General features: G+C 57.8%; 2 protein-coding genes across 2 annotated transcripts; both read left to right on the forward strand.

The window, feature by feature from the left end:
- The first annotated feature begins 5,448 nt into the window (after positions 1 to 5,448).
- On the forward strand, positions 5,449 to 11,588 carry PEX16 (peroxisomal biogenesis factor 16). The gene is made up of 11 exons (XM_050898332.1): positions 5,449 to 5,602; positions 5,790 to 5,825; positions 6,110 to 6,186; positions 7,465 to 7,598; positions 7,900 to 8,006; positions 8,496 to 8,576; positions 9,042 to 9,194; positions 9,547 to 9,619; positions 9,917 to 10,036; positions 10,246 to 10,310; positions 11,398 to 11,588. The coding sequence occupies exons 1-11, from the start codon at positions 5,449 to 5,451 to the stop codon at positions 11,454 to 11,456; spliced, it is 1,059 nt and encodes a 352-aa protein (XP_050754289.1). The 3' UTR covers positions 11,457 to 11,588.
- A 1,542-nt stretch (positions 11,589 to 13,130) lies between these two features.
- Positions 13,131 to 13,784, forward strand: FREY1 (Frey regulator of sperm-oocyte fusion 1). Its single transcript, XM_050898448.1, has 3 exons — positions 13,131 to 13,198; positions 13,420 to 13,493; positions 13,615 to 13,784. Exons 1-3 carry the CDS (start codon positions 13,131 to 13,133, stop codon positions 13,749 to 13,751), a joined length of 279 nt encoding a protein of 92 aa, XP_050754405.1. The 3' UTR covers positions 13,752 to 13,784.
- The last annotated feature ends 739 nt before the right edge of the window (positions 13,785 to 14,523 follow it).

Consider the following 14,523-nt stretch of genomic DNA (forward strand, 5'->3'; position numbering starts at 1 on the left):
AGAGGAGATCCTCCTCCTTCTCTGCTGGGAACTTGCCAGCGCACCCCTTTCCTCCAGCTCCCATGGAATTGGGCACCCACACCCCACAACTGCAGGCTGGAATGGATGAGCCCTTCTCCCAGGAGGCTACAGGGATTATCACCTTCGCATCAGGAGAAAGCCCAAACGAGAAGCCAGAGCCACGCAAGTAAGTTGGGGCAAAGGAATCTGAGATGAATCAGGAGTTTTGATTTAAAGCCCCTCTATCCACACATCATTGCTCCGAGATGCATGAAGAACAGGACCTTCAAAGCAGGTAAAACCTACCAAAACCCTCTTTCTGGTCTGTCCTACCTGTTTTAAAACCCCAAACAGAGAAGTAAGTGTGCAGTGTGCTGGGCACCAGCCCCATTGCACCCTTCTAGCCACAGCAAACCCCAGGACAGCCTGGCACAGCAATATGAAACAAGGAAGGCAACATCAATCCCAGTTAGGGCTGGAAATAAGAAATAATTTACAACAGCTGCTACCCGAACAGTGAAACCCAGCAACTCCAACAAAGAAGTACAGCACCACAACTGCTCAGCAAAAACCTCCTCCAGCAACAAAGCCTGACACTACTCCTGCTTTGTGAGTCTCCCTCAGTATCTGGCTACAAGGTGGCAGCCAGCAAGAGAGGACGTGGATGGACACTACGGCACACGTCAGTAAACAGACATCTATCCCCTCCATCACCCCCACTCCAGTTGTCCTGATCTGTCAGCTCCCACCTCAGACCGAAGAGGTCTAAGCAGGGAACCTTGAAGACGGATACTTCTGGAGCAGGGGGAACAGGATATGAACCAGGGTGCCACATCCGCCTGGCACACATCCCTTTTGCAGTCGCAGCCCTCCCTCCGGTGCTACTAGAGCCCTGCATTTCCAGGGAGCACTTGAGCAGGTAAGAGCCAAGCCCCTGGCACCCACCTGGGATAGGAAGCAGAAGCTGCCAGCAACAAGACCGAGTAGTTTCAATAGCAGAGCTGGAAAAGCAAAGGCACCTTCAGCAGAGCTAATACTGAGCGGGGAGAGCCAGGCACGTGCCTGCCACACATGGCAGCACTGCCCAGTGGGATCTGCCACAGCACGGCCACCAGCGTCACCGGGAGAGCAGACTTCCCATGCGCACGTGGCAAGAGCCTCATCTCCAGGGTGGAGCCCACGTCCAACGGCTGCAACCCAGCCACCAGCAGTTATTTACACAGCACCGCGCACGGGACCTGCAAGACCTGCCGCGTGGTGGGACCGATCTCCAGGTCTGCTGCCTTCTCCAGGTGGGGTCAGGGGACCTTGGTTGAGGCTGGGGGAAAGGCAGATCAGAAACCACAAGCAGTTGCCCCCCTCACCCAAAAGCAGTTGCAGCACCCTCTCCCCCAGGGCCCAGCTGCATCTCTCCCTTGGAGTGTTTCCATTAACTCAGGCCACCAGAGAACTGCATGTCCAGAAGTTTTTTCCAACTGCATCACAGGGTTATTAAAAGATACGGCCTCTCCCTCTCAGCCTTTAGCACAGGCAGATTTGGGATATTACAGGAGAGACTGCACATTGCTAATGAATCAGGGAAGGGAGTTATCCAAGCAACAGCCTGGGGCTCTAAATGGCTTTCTGGAAAAGTCATCTGGAGGCAGGAGGCGGTCACTATCTCACAGCAGGGCTCTGCACACATTGCCAGACGTGTTGTTCCTCCTGGGAAGCCAAAGTCTCTCTCCTGAGATGCCAAGTCTCAGCTAAGCTGGGAAGGGCAGGGGCACCCTGACAGAGAACAGCAACAAAATCCCTCCAAATCAAAACACGCATTAAAAGGCCCCTTAAGCTTGTTTGACCTGGGTTTCCCTTCGCCTCAGACTACCGCTTCAAGCAATAGACCTGTCAGCAACACTTCAGGAACTCAAGGACTACACTACCAACATCCCCTGCCAGCTGCTGCCTTTCCAGGCCCCAGGAGGGCTGTTGGAGATCAGAGGTGCAAGCTGCCACCACCAGCAGTGCCATGCTCAGAGCCTGGTGTGCGTCATTGCCCTTGTCTCCTCATTTGGACAGAGATTTGGAGCTCTCCTGAAAGGTGCTGGCCTCCAGTGAGATACTGTGAGTGAATCAGGTCTTCCATTCTAGGCAGGGCTCATGTGTCAGGGACTAAAATACTCCCTGGACACGCCTCTGTCTACAGGTTATTTGGAGCGAGTCACAATTTATCCCTAGCTATCCCAAAGTATTGGCTGAGCTCATCCAGAAGCAAAGAAAATAGACGGCCACACCACGGTGTGGGAGCTGAGCAGGGCAGGAAGGGATGCCCCAAGGAGACAGGGCCAGAAAGGCCATCTCATCCCACACCAGGACTGCTCCCTTCCCACCGCAGCCAGTAAGATCCACATCCCTGACCTCACACTGCCAGGCTACTTCCCTCCCGGTGGTGGAAGGACAGCAGGAAAACATGGTTGGGGAGAATATCCACTTCCCCTACAACTACCAACCTCCCAAGACACAGCCAAGCATCAATATACTGTGTCTATTCTCCCACATCCCGTTCCCCAGCTCTAACGCTGGCAGGCGCTGTAAGAACACATCCTCACCTACCCCAGCACCCTGCAAGGTATGTTTTGAGCCAGGCTTACTTAGGATGAGCTGCCTCAGACCCACAGCAGCACTCCAGAAATGGTGTGGTCTTGCGAATCTGAGCAAAGAGCGAGACGCTGGCAGCCAAGCAAGCTGGACTTCAGCACTGTACCCACTGATGGGCTGGCAGAGTGTTTGCTTTTTCTGGTTTGCTTCTTTTCCTACCATTAGTGCTGAGCCTGCACCCCTCATCGTCAGAGCATAGGAACTATTTGGCCTCAGTTACAGCCAGCGGATTTCCAGTAAGCACGAGCCCTCGGCACCCAGACTGACAGTAAGTGCTAAGAAAGGAGCTGCTCAGAGATCTTTCCGGGTACAGTCAAGAGAGAAACTAGCCCCTCAGCCCAGCCTTTCACCTCCTACCCTCCCCCCCCCCCCCCCCCCCCCCCCCCCCCGCACCGTGGGCACCATAAGCCAAGGTGATTTAAGCCTTGCCCAGTCTCATGGGCTCGCTCGCTGCTGCTCTGAGAAGCCACCCGTCCTACAGCGCTCCCTTGCAGCATATTTACCATAAAAAGGCAGCATGATGCTACTCAAACTGTCCTCCAAACTTGCTCACTGCAGGAAGGAGACGAACAGAAAGGGGGACAGGACAGACAGTGGGTGGGAGGGAGGCTGGAGGCAAGGGATGAAGAGGAAGCATCTGCCAAAAAGCTTCTCGCTCAGGGACAGAACAGCACTATCTAGCTATGCTGTTCAGAGTAGCCCAAGGACTTTGTGCATCAAGCTTCACCTCTGGCTGAAGACAAGGTGTCTTTGGCAGTCTCCTAGGCAGCTGGCTCTCAGATTGCTGTCTGGCAGAGCCAGAGCTTCTCCTTGAAGGAGAGCAGCTCCGGCAGTCTGCACTGGATATGCCCCTAGAGTCACCGGCAGCGCACACCTACCCCCAGCAAGCTGTGCTCCAGACCTCTGTCATGGGCTTCAGGTGCTATCTCACCTGCCTTGGTACTTACACTAGCAGCTTGGCCACTGTGAAATTCAGAGGAGCTCACAGGTAGCACTGCATGTGAATGGAAAGTTGGGTCTAATCCATGCGATTCTGACTAAAAAGGTTTGTTTAGCACCGGACTGTTTGCCAGCAGTATCTCATGCCCTTTTTGAACTCAGCCTGCTGGAAAACAAACCCTCAGGAGAAGGGGGGAGAAGAGGAGTGATCAGAAAGGATAAAGTGCCTGCCCATGCAACTGTAATTCTTGCAGAGGAAGCTGCAGGCACACACTGCGTCCATTGTGTGGAGGTAACTGGACAGGAGGAAGGAGAGGCAGCTTGGCAGAGCTCTGTTTGCACTCGGGAGACCTGCGAGAGGCCACGAAACGCCCTCCTCGCCCACCCTGCGCACCCTCAAAGGTTCAGCAGGGAGGCATGCAGCTGCATCCACGTGCATCGCTGCCGATCTTTGCGCCACGAGGTGTGCCGAGGGCCAGGCCCAGCTCCGGGGAGCAGTGCATGGCGGGGAGGGGACGCCGGGCAGGGTGGTGCTGGCCAGGCAGCCTCAGCGCAGGCTAACTCTCCCCGGCTGAGCGGGAGGCAGAGCTGGAGCACAGTCCGTGCAGCCCGGCACCACTCGGCACGGCAGGGAGGGTCTGCGGGACTGAACACGGGTTTGAGCCCTCTTCTGCAACAGGCTGCAGCCAGGCGGGTCCCACGCCTCCGCCTCCCGCCTCTAAAATGGGGGTTAGTGCTTGAGTGCAGCAAAGACTAGACCGTGACTATGGCTGTGCGAGTCCGGCGCGGGCTCTGGGAAAGAGCCGGGAAGCACTGACAGCACAGCCCTGACCACCTCCCTCCTGCACCTCTGCTCCCCTCTCAGTGCTCCCTCCTTCCCTCCCCTCCCCTCCGAAGCCGCCTCCAGCCCCCTCGATCCCGGGCAGGGAGAGACACGGCCACGCATGAATGACAGAAGACGAACACAAGGCTGGCAGGCCCCCGTCCCCAAGGCCCCCCCAGCCTCTTCCAGTCCCTGCCCGCAGTTTGCAGCCCCTTGGGGCAGCACCTCCTCCGGCCTCGCACCCAGCAAGCGGGCACGGATCATCCAGCCTTTGAACAGAGCTGGGGCTGCCCCTGCCCGCTCGGTCACACCTTACGCTTCCCGAAATAAAGCCCTCGTCAGGTGCAAAGAGATGGCTCCCCACTGCCTGCCAACGAGCGATCCAAACACGGTCCCTGGGTGCCCACCAGAGCAAACCCCCCCCCGCCCCGGGGGGCACAGGCCCTCCCGGCCGGGACAGCAGCTCCTGCACGTCGGTCTCCGCCGCGTAAAGATGTGGCAGACGCCGCTCCAGGCGCCCACGATCGCTCCCCAGCGCTACCGGGAACTTTTTACCGGTGCCGCCATCAGACCCAGTAGCTCTCCCGAGCAACCCCACGCCAGCTCCCCGGGGGGCGGCCAGCACTCGCCACACCGCGGCCAGCGGCCGCCCCCGGGAACGGCGCTGCCCGGCTCCCAAGCCCACGGAGCGCCAGACCCACGCGTGGGCCGACCCCCGCCCCACTGCAGCGCCCGAGGAACGTCTCCCTCCCGCGGCCCCCCAAAACGGACCCGTACCCCAGCTCCTCACCCTGCGGCAACCACGTCCCCCCTCAGGACACCCACGGCCCCTCACAAGCACCGTTCCCCCAGCCCACCCCGTACCTGCCCGGCCGCCACTGCCGCCACTCCCGGTCCTTTAAACCCCCGCCCCGCCGCCCATCGGCTGCTCGGCGCTCGGCCGCCGCGCCTGGCCCGCTCCGCTCGGCTGGGCTGGGCTCAGCTGGGCGGGACGGTGCGGAGCGCGCAAGCGCGGTGGCGGCCCCCGGAAGCGCGCGGCCGCGGGAGCCATGGCGGCGGCGGCCCCGGTCCTCGCCCGCGGCGGCGGCCCGGCGTCGCGGCTGCGCCTGCTGTGCCAGCGCTACCAGGAGTACGTGAGGCGGCACCCGGCCGCCACGGCCCAGCTGGAGGGCACCGTGCGGGGCCTCTCCTACCTGCTGCCAGGTGCGGGAGGGGAGCGGCCGGGGCCTCGTCCCTCCCGCCGGGGCCTGGGCCTGGGCCTGGGCCTGGGCCGGGCCCCGCTCCGCTCCGGCACCTGCTCGGGGGGGTGCGGGAGGCTGGGGCCCAGCGGGGAGCGGGGGCCTCCCCCCGCGCTGGGCGCTGGCTGGTAGCCGCTCTCCTCCCTTCGCAGGTCGCTTCTCGGACTCCCACGCCTTGTCGGAGCTGGGTAGGTGGGCAGCGGGGAGCCGGGGGGGCGCGGGGCGCCGCGGCAGCCCGGCACCCGCCGGCTGCAGGGCAGTGGTGTGCCTTTGCGCGGGTGCATGCGGGGCCATTCCCCGGACCCCTTGTTTTCTTCACACCTGGCTGCATCCTCCGGCAGCCTGTGGGAGGAATCTGCACGTCCTGTTGCCCTTCTTCCCTCATCCCCTCCGGGGGGAAGAGGCAGCAGTCCCGGTTTGGTTTGCTTTCTGTGCACCCCGTAAATGTGGTGTTCTTCTGTTCCTTTTCTAGTCTACTCTGCCTCCAACCTCCTAGTGCTATTAAATGATTGGATTCTCCGAAAGGAGCTGCAGCGGAGCCTGCCCGTGGTAAGGCTGGAGTGTGTGGGAGGAGGATTTGGGACACATGCTTTCTTCCTTGCAGAAGGTTTCAGGGAGTGTCTGTAGAAACTAACAGGTCTTTGCTGTGGCCTCTCTTTGCTGTCAGGCATGTAGAGGCCAGAGGCAACCTCTGAATGCAGGTACACAGCAGCCCTGCCCCGTAGCTCCTGGCTTGGAGGAGTGGCCAGAGCACTCCCTGGACCACAGAAATCAGGCCCTGACTTGCACCAGGAGCTCCACTGTTTTTTTGAGAAGCTCAGAACTTGAGCTAGGCAAAGGTGTTGCCGAATAACCATCGCTGTTTCCAGAGCAGTGGCTCTGGAGCACTGAAGCTCTGATTCCATCTCTCAGACTCTTCCTTTGCATATGCTATTGAGCAAAACAAACATAAGCACCTTGCTTCTATGTCTCTCTTGCAAGAGCCCCAGGCTGGCTCCCAGCACTCGTTAGACCCTTTGGGCAATGAGGAGGAGGGTGGTTTTTCCCAGACAGGCCTCTTCTGTTGCAAGCCTGCCCGCTGTGTGGGTTTGGGTGTAGGCAGCTCTCTGTAACAAACAGGTGTAGGCAGGCGTGTAACAAGCAAATGCAGAAGACTTGCTTCCCTGGTTGTTAAAGGCCGAAGTGAATTTCAGCTGTATTGTCTTTATTGATGCTTTTCAGCGGGTTAAATCCTGTGGTTGACAGCACCAGCAAGTTCCTGCGTGGGGAGCAGGGACCCAGGCTGGAAGAGCACCCACTGTCTTGGGGTTTATGCCTGGAATCTAGACCGATGGTGTATTCAGCAGGCATTTGCTCTGGCATGACTATGGACTCTGGGTCCCCTTCCCTCTACTCCAAGCATACTCCCTCGTCAACTCTAACCAGGGAGGGGGTTCGCCCTGTATCCCAACTCTGGGACAAGGAGGAGGAGAGAGTTTTGCCATGGAGTTCAGGCACAGTGCTACAACCTGGGATACTGTCCTGCTGTGTCATTTGGGGTAGAAGGCAATCCCAGATACAGCTGTCATGTTCTCCCTGTTTCTGGGGTAGCAGCTCTGTGTGATACTGTGATGTCTTGGTCTGCCCCTGCTTGGAGGCAGAGAAGTGGGCTTCTGCGTAGACTCTGGCCGCAGTGGAGGCACCACTTTTTGATTCTGGGGCTGTGACTTCCAAGGCCATCCGGTGCTGATTTCTGAGGGTCCCACCAGACTGGGCTGTGCTTCTGCCCCGTTTAACTCCCAAACAGAACCTGCATCCTGTCCCCCTCCTTCCCTCTGTATTTTGCAGTCGCTGCCACAGCAGAAGCTGCTGACCTGGCTGAGTGTGCTAGAATGCGTGGAGGTCTTTGCAGAGATGGGAACAGCCAGGGTGTGGGGGGAGATGGGCCGGTGGACCATCATTGTCCTCATCCAGCTGGCTAAGTAAGTTCCGCGAGTGCAGGGGAAGGGGCAGCGTGCGCTTGGAAAGGGGATCTGGAGGGGACTCAGCACTACCCCAGGAAAAAAAAGCCCAAGCAGGACTGAGCTGCTGAGGCTGGGGGAATTTGGAGCCCCATGGTGTGCTGGATACTGTGCCACAGAAGGGGACGCTTACCCCTCTTGTCTTGCCAGTTGCCCTGAGCAGACCTGAGTGTTTCCCTCTTCTGTGGAAGGCACCTTTCCAGCACAACAGGAACCCGGCTCCGTAGCCTGGTGTTGAACGCTTCCATGTGTCTGCTTTCAGAGCCATCCTTCGTCTCCTGCTCCTGCTGTGGTACAAAGCTGGCATCCAGACGTCTCCTCCCATCGTGCCACTGAACAGGGAGCAGCAGCAGCCTCTCCACCCCCAAGGTGAGCCCGCGGTGCTGTCATCATTGGCTTGGCGCCTCGCTGGGCCACATGTCTTGTCCTGCTAGGAATTACACATTAGAGCAGCAGCTTGGGCAGCACAGGGGACTGTAAGGCTTCAGTATACAAAGCTGAGCTGTGTTGAACTTTCCATCCTCTGCAGAGCATGAGTTAGCTTAGTGGCAGGGTTGTCCTACAGTCTGGAGCGAAGGGGTGCAGGAGTCTAAGCCTGGAACCACCGGCTGAACTGTGAGTCAAGCTGTGTGTCCCCTGGTCTGACAGTGAAGGAGGAGATCCTAGGCCTAGGCAATGTCAGGCAGAGTTACCTTTTCACCCTCTGCGTAGTGTTAGCCCCTTCAGGATGGTCCGGTTTGCACTAGATCAAATTTTCAGTCTGGTCTTCTTGATGGCAATGTAGGGAAGGGTGCTGCCAGCTCTGGGATGAAGCGTGTTCCTTTGGAGCCTGACCCCCGTGGCTCTTTTCTCCTGCAGACATGGAAGACAACTGCTCAGGGAAGGATCAGACCTACGTTGGCAGGCGTTCCAGCCGTGTTGTGCGCTCTCTCCAGAGCAGTAAGTAGCTGAGCCTGTTTTCTGTCCTTGCCTGAGCTGTTTCTGCTCTGTGCCCTTTATGTATGACCTGACCGTGGGCAGTAAAGAGCAGAACCTTGTATTGGGGCATATCTTGCCAGTCACTGGGCCCTGTGGGTGGGGGCATATCAAAGCAACAGGGATTCAGGCATGTGCTGCAAGGCTAGCACATAAATTGTATTTTCCCAAGTGAGCTGTGCGACGGAGACAACCCTTCAGTGTGGTTATGCTTTGAGGAGCACGGACCTTGAAAGTACCTTTCCCTGCTCTGTCCCCTCTGGAGGCAAGCTCTGAGGGTGCTGGTCAGCCACAGCAGTTGCTGTGCATGCAGCTCTTCAAGCTTTCCCATTTCACACCTTCACAGCGCAGAAAGCAGCGTGGTGGTGGTGCGGGGAAGCACCGTAGGAAGGTTTTATTTGTGTTAGTGACCTGATCTGCTTGTTTCAGCCCCATCCCTGCAGTCCCGGCACTGGGGGTCCCCCCAGCAGAGGGAGGAGTCACAGAGCCGAAGAGCAGAGGAGATGAACCAGCCTCCCACCCCTCTGGGTCTCCAAGAAACCATCGCAGAATCCCTCTACATTACCCGCCCTCTGCTCCACCGTATCCTGCCCTGGCTGCATGCCGGCTCATGCTGTACCCTGGCTGCCGGTTCATGCCGTACCCCCGGTGCCGGCAGAGGGTGCTGCCGGCTCGGCCCTGGTGCAGGGCAGCGCCACGCCAGGCTTCTCTCTCCCTGGCGCTGCCCTGTCTTCTCTTAGGACTTGACGGCTAGCCTCAGCCGCTGGAGTTGTGGGTGTGAGTCCTCCAGCCTCTTCCCTGGGGCCCCCCAGCACTGCCTTAGAGTCTATTCTCCTGCACTCAGCAGAGCTTTGCTGGTACCCAGGGGATCGCTTGTCTGCATGCCTCTTGTTAGGCATCTCTGGTTCTTTCCGTTCCTTGACTGTGTTTCTAGTATTGAGTTTAGGAGTGTGGGGCCAGAGATCGTGGAAACCCTGGCTCCTCTCAGCAGTCCTGGACATCTCGAGGTCAGTCTGAGGAAAAGTCTTTGTGGGTGCTTGAGGTTGGTGGTGGCTGAGCATCACACTTCCCCCTGTTCCCCAATTCTGCGCAGGCCCTACTGAGAGAAATACGCACAGGAGCTGGTCTTTAGCTGGGAGTTTGACACATTTAGGTATCTTCTGCAACACTTACAGTGCTCTCTGTTCTGAGCTGTTGCAGCCTGCTCTGCGTGGAGCTGAGAACGGAGGGCATTTAGAAACCCACTTTCTTTTCCCTGCTGGCTGCTGTTGCTGTGAGTTAACTCTCTGCCCTTTTCCTTCCAGTCTGAGCTTGCTGAGTGATCTGAAAGACCTGAACAGGCGAGAGCGAGCAGAGCTGAGGCGACGAACCATCCTACTGCTGTACTACCTGCTGAGATCTCCTTTCTATGACCGATATTCAGAGTAAGGGGCCCCTGCTGGGCTTTTGCTGAAAATTTCCCTTTTAACAGAAATAGTGTCAGGGGACTGGGTGAGTAGATCTGAAGAGCTCTGGGTGCCTGTGACCAGGTTAATCTGAGCCCTTGGATAACAGCTGCCACTGCTGTTTGTGCATTCAACAGCGGGAGCAGGAGGTGTCCCACTGGACTCATTCATGCTCTCTCCCTTCCTAGGGGCAGGATCCTCCTCCTCCTGCGCTTGTTGGCCGATTACGTGCCTGGAGTTGGCTTTGTCACACGTAAGTGGGCCCCACTGCTATATCCCCATTTCTGTTGGGTGGAGAAAAATCAGAGCAGTTGGGCAGAACGTTTGTCAATTGGTTTCCAACCTGAGGAAGGAATTGGGAAGTCCCTAGAATGATTAGCACTGGTGCACCTTGTGTTGATGCTTGTGTTGTTTTAAACTGGAACAGGAAAGAATGAATTGCTTCCTGGCTCAACCGCAGAGCTCGGTCTCGGCCACCTAGGCCTGTTCTCCTGGGCTTCCTTTCTGCACCTCAGCTGGTGCACCAGAGCCCTGCTTTGCAGCCCTGTTTCTGAACTCTTTTCCTTGATCCCCAGTCTGCAATGCAGACACAAGAGGTAAACAGGTGCCTAGAGGTATTGACCCAGGCAGGAACCAATTGTAAATCCAAGGGACAAACCAGGTCTGTCTTCTAGTCTTCACTAGAGGATCCCTTTATTATGGGCCAGGATTCCACCTCCCCCTCTTCCCTGCTGATGTGAAGCCTGTTGTGGAGTGATTCATGGCAGTGATGTGGCATTAGATCAGCCTGGCATCATGGGCTTGTCCTTACTTCGGCGAGGTCACAAAGCTGGCTAGCTCAGGAGCTGCTTCCTCCAGTTAGTGATTTCAGAGAGGCTTTGGAGCGTGCATTAAGCCATGTGCTACATAAGCATTTTCACTCTACAGCAGTTGCTTCTGTGTGTGCACCTGCTCGTTATTGCTGAGTTGTCTTCCGTGTGCCACAGCAGTGTCCTCCTGACTCGCTGCATGCGGGCTTTCCCCTTGCACATTGTAGACCCCCCTTCCCACTGGAGCTTGGGCCTGTCAGCTCTGAGGGAGTGTTGTCCCACACCATGGCCATGCTGGCCATGTTTCACACCCCCCTTGGTCCTGCTCTAATCTCTGGCACCACATTCCAATGTGGTCTGTCTCCCATCTTGGCAAAAGTAACTGTTATATTCTTGGGTTCATCCCAGTTGTATAACTGGAGATTTGGGGTTGTTGGGTATCATAACAAGAAGGGGGGATATACCCCGTATACATACAGCTTCGAATACTTGCCTTTCTACATGTGTGATCCCTCTGTTCTCTTGTTTCAGGGCCACTGATGGATTACTTGCCTGCTTGGCAGAAAATCTATTTCTATAACTGGGGCTGATGAGAAGATGATTATTCTCTGCTTAGATCATGGCTGGATGTTTCTAAGGAGGGCAAGCAGGCTGGGGGAGGGATGTTGGTAATGTCTAATTTTCAGTTAAACCATCAATGAGAAGCTCCTGTTCTGCAGGGTGGGGAGGGGGGTGTACATAATCTTTTTAACAGCTCTAGCTGTGACTGATGGACACTACATGCGTGGAGAGACCCTGGCCACCTCTTTCTCTTGGACTGTCTGTGGCTGCAGTGATGGTGGTGGGATAACCTCTTTTTTTTAAGCACTTGATTTTTCTCCTTTTGGACAGCTGCACTATAATAAAGCCAGGCAGCGTAGTGTTTTTTTGGAGAGCGTTGTCTCCCACCTCATGGCACTGAGGTTGACCTGCAGCCTGCTTGTGTTGGCCGTGCCTGGCCGATCTGCTTGGAGCGGGCTTGTCTGTCGAATAAACTGACTGAACGGAAAGAACTGAGGTGAAGGACCTCTCCCTCTTTGCATGGGATCCTTGCCAGCAGGTCTCTCTATCAGAAAGAGCAGCTTTTGTAGTTGTCTACCCTGGGATATACTGTCCCTTAGAAGCCTTTTGCTCTGGCCTGTGTCAGGCAGGGCCCTACGTGTTCCTCAGCCGATGACTGTAGCCTCTGTAACTCCAGGTGCCTGGTTCAGTCCCCAGGTTCCTCAGGTTCCCTGGGGGTATGGCGAGCTGCAGTTTGCAGGCTGCTTTCCTAGCACTTAATGTGTGCTAAAAGGGTTTGCAGAATGGCTGCCAGCCAGTGCTCGGGGGCTTGGCCAAGGGCAAAGAAGAGGAGACATGGAGAGATTAATTCAGCAAATACTGCTATGCCACACTTAATAAAGGGCCCAGGAGAGGCCTGGACAGCTATGGCTATCTTTTTGTATCTGCTCTGCTAACTGCGGGTTGAGGCATCAGTCTGCTCAGTGAGCTGCTGTGGGGGCTCCCTTGGCCAGGACAAAGGGGTAGCCAGCTGGTGGCACTGGATTGCCCCACAGGCAGCTGCCAGCCCTGTGCAGAGCTCAGGAGCTGGAAACTGCCAGGGGCGTTGGCCTCAAGTGGGTGACAGGAGCTTTCCTACCTGAACCATCCTTGAGGGACTCTGGGGCTGCAGAGGTGACAGCCGCCTTGCCTCAGCACCCGAAATAGGGGATAGACCCCCCCACATACACACCCCTAATGGGCCACCGCAGTTGGGGACCACAGGGCTTTGGCAGTGTGTGGGGTCTGTGTTGCTACCTCAGCTGGCAGCAATACCCTGTAACATGGCAGTGGCAGCGTGGAAGAGCCGTGAGAGAGGGACGGTCGTTTGGTCTTTTAGCAGAGGGAGCTGCTGAAGACTGCGAAGTCTGGAAAGTGTTGGGGGGGGTTCACTCTTGGGGACAGGGAGGTACTGGGATGAAGAGGTTTGCTTTTGGAGGGGTTGAGAGGGAGGCAAAGGGTGGTGGTGAGGGACAGGGACAGGGAAGCATGCCTGCAGGGGAGGAATGTGCCACCAGCTTGGGGAGGGCTGCGAGCCTGGGCAGGACCAGAAGCGTATGTACTGGGAGGGGGTAGGCAGCAGCGCCTGGGCAGGGGCCTGCCCCTTGCCCAACCTGGCTGGTGTCCCGGGGCCACCAGGGTAGCTCCTCTGTGACCTCGCTGTGGAGCTGGCGTCAGGGTGCACCATGCTGTTCTGGCTCCTGCTGCTCACCCTGCTGCTGGGGGCTGCCCTGCCACGGCCCTTGGGCCAGAGGTGATGGCACTTCCCTCCCCCTCCTCCTCCTCCTCCCTGCCCCAGTACCTGCAGAGGTACTCCAGGGCTCCTGGCCTCAGGTGTGAGCTGGCACTTGTGGCACCAAGCCCTGGAGAGCTGGCCAGGCTGGGTGAAGACAAGCAGCGTGTGAGAGCTCTTGTGCCAGCGTGGGTGAGAGCTGTAGGGTCTTGGCTCACTCCTGCCCCGTTTTTCCTCTGCAGGGTCAGCTACTCAGTCCCTGAGGACTTCTCTGCTCCCCTGGAGCTTCCACAGCAGCACTTTGGCCTGGTGGATGGTACAGCGCTCTCCTCGCCCCTCTGAACCCCTTTCCATGCTCTCACCCCTCCAGGTGGGCAGTTGTCCCCAGCCCTGTGAGCAGCCCCGGGCTGAGCCCAGCCTCTCTGCTCTGCTCGCAGATTATGGCATCAAACCCAAGCAGCCTCGCTTCAGGACCCGGGCGGCCAGGGAGCGGCCTGTGGGGCTGCGCAGAGCTGGCAAAAGCAAGCGCGATGAGCTTGACTTGCTGGAGTACTACTACGACGCCCGCCTGTGAGCCAGTGTGCCCCTGTGCCCACCACAGCCTGGCTTTGGGGACCCCCCCTGCCTGCCCTCTGCTGCTGCAGGACATTGTAGGTGTGGGGGGTAAGGGTAAGCCCTGCTTTGGGTGGGGACTGGAGCAGATGACCTCCAGAGGTCCCTTCTGATCATCATACCATGATCTCTGGCCTCCAGGGATTGCAACCAGGACTCTCAGACCAAACCTGAGGAGCTCCAGCTCCTCTTGGGGTCCCCTTCAAGGGAAGGAACGAGCCAGGGCCCAAACCCACTGCGGTGGGACACAAACAGCACAGCAGCCCTGCTCCAGGAACCATCATATTTAATAGTTGTTGCCATCACAGCAGATCCAGCTGAAGCACAGAGACCGCTGGCTGCAGGGACCAGGAGAGCTCTTCCACCTCCCCGGTGCTTCGCACAGCTCCCTGCAGGCTTTAGCCCTTCCTTGCCCCGCTTCTGCCAGGCACCCAGCTCTGCGTGGGGGCTGAGCCCCACCGCTCTGGGGTGGCCCAGCCCTGCCACTGCCTCTGCCAGCTGCAGCTGGGGGAGAGAGGGGGAAAGGGGCAGAGAAAGGCTCCCCTCCCAAGGGTGTAGTTACTGCAGGGAGGTATGGGGGTGATTTTTCTCCCTCCCCAGGGCACAGATACAAGAGGGGAGGGACACGGATGGGGGCAGAGGCAGGGGTGAGCTGTCTCAGCTCATCCTGGCGCTGGCTCTGGCAGAGGAGATACCAGGGCTCCCTCTGTCATCCCTGCCCACCAGCCTTGTCC

Source organism: Gymnogyps californianus, chromosome 5 (assembly GCF_018139145.2).
Source record: "Gymnogyps californianus isolate 813 chromosome 5, ASM1813914v2, whole genome shotgun sequence".
NCBI classification, from domain to species: domain Eukaryota; kingdom Metazoa; phylum Chordata; class Aves; order Accipitriformes; family Cathartidae; genus Gymnogyps; species Gymnogyps californianus.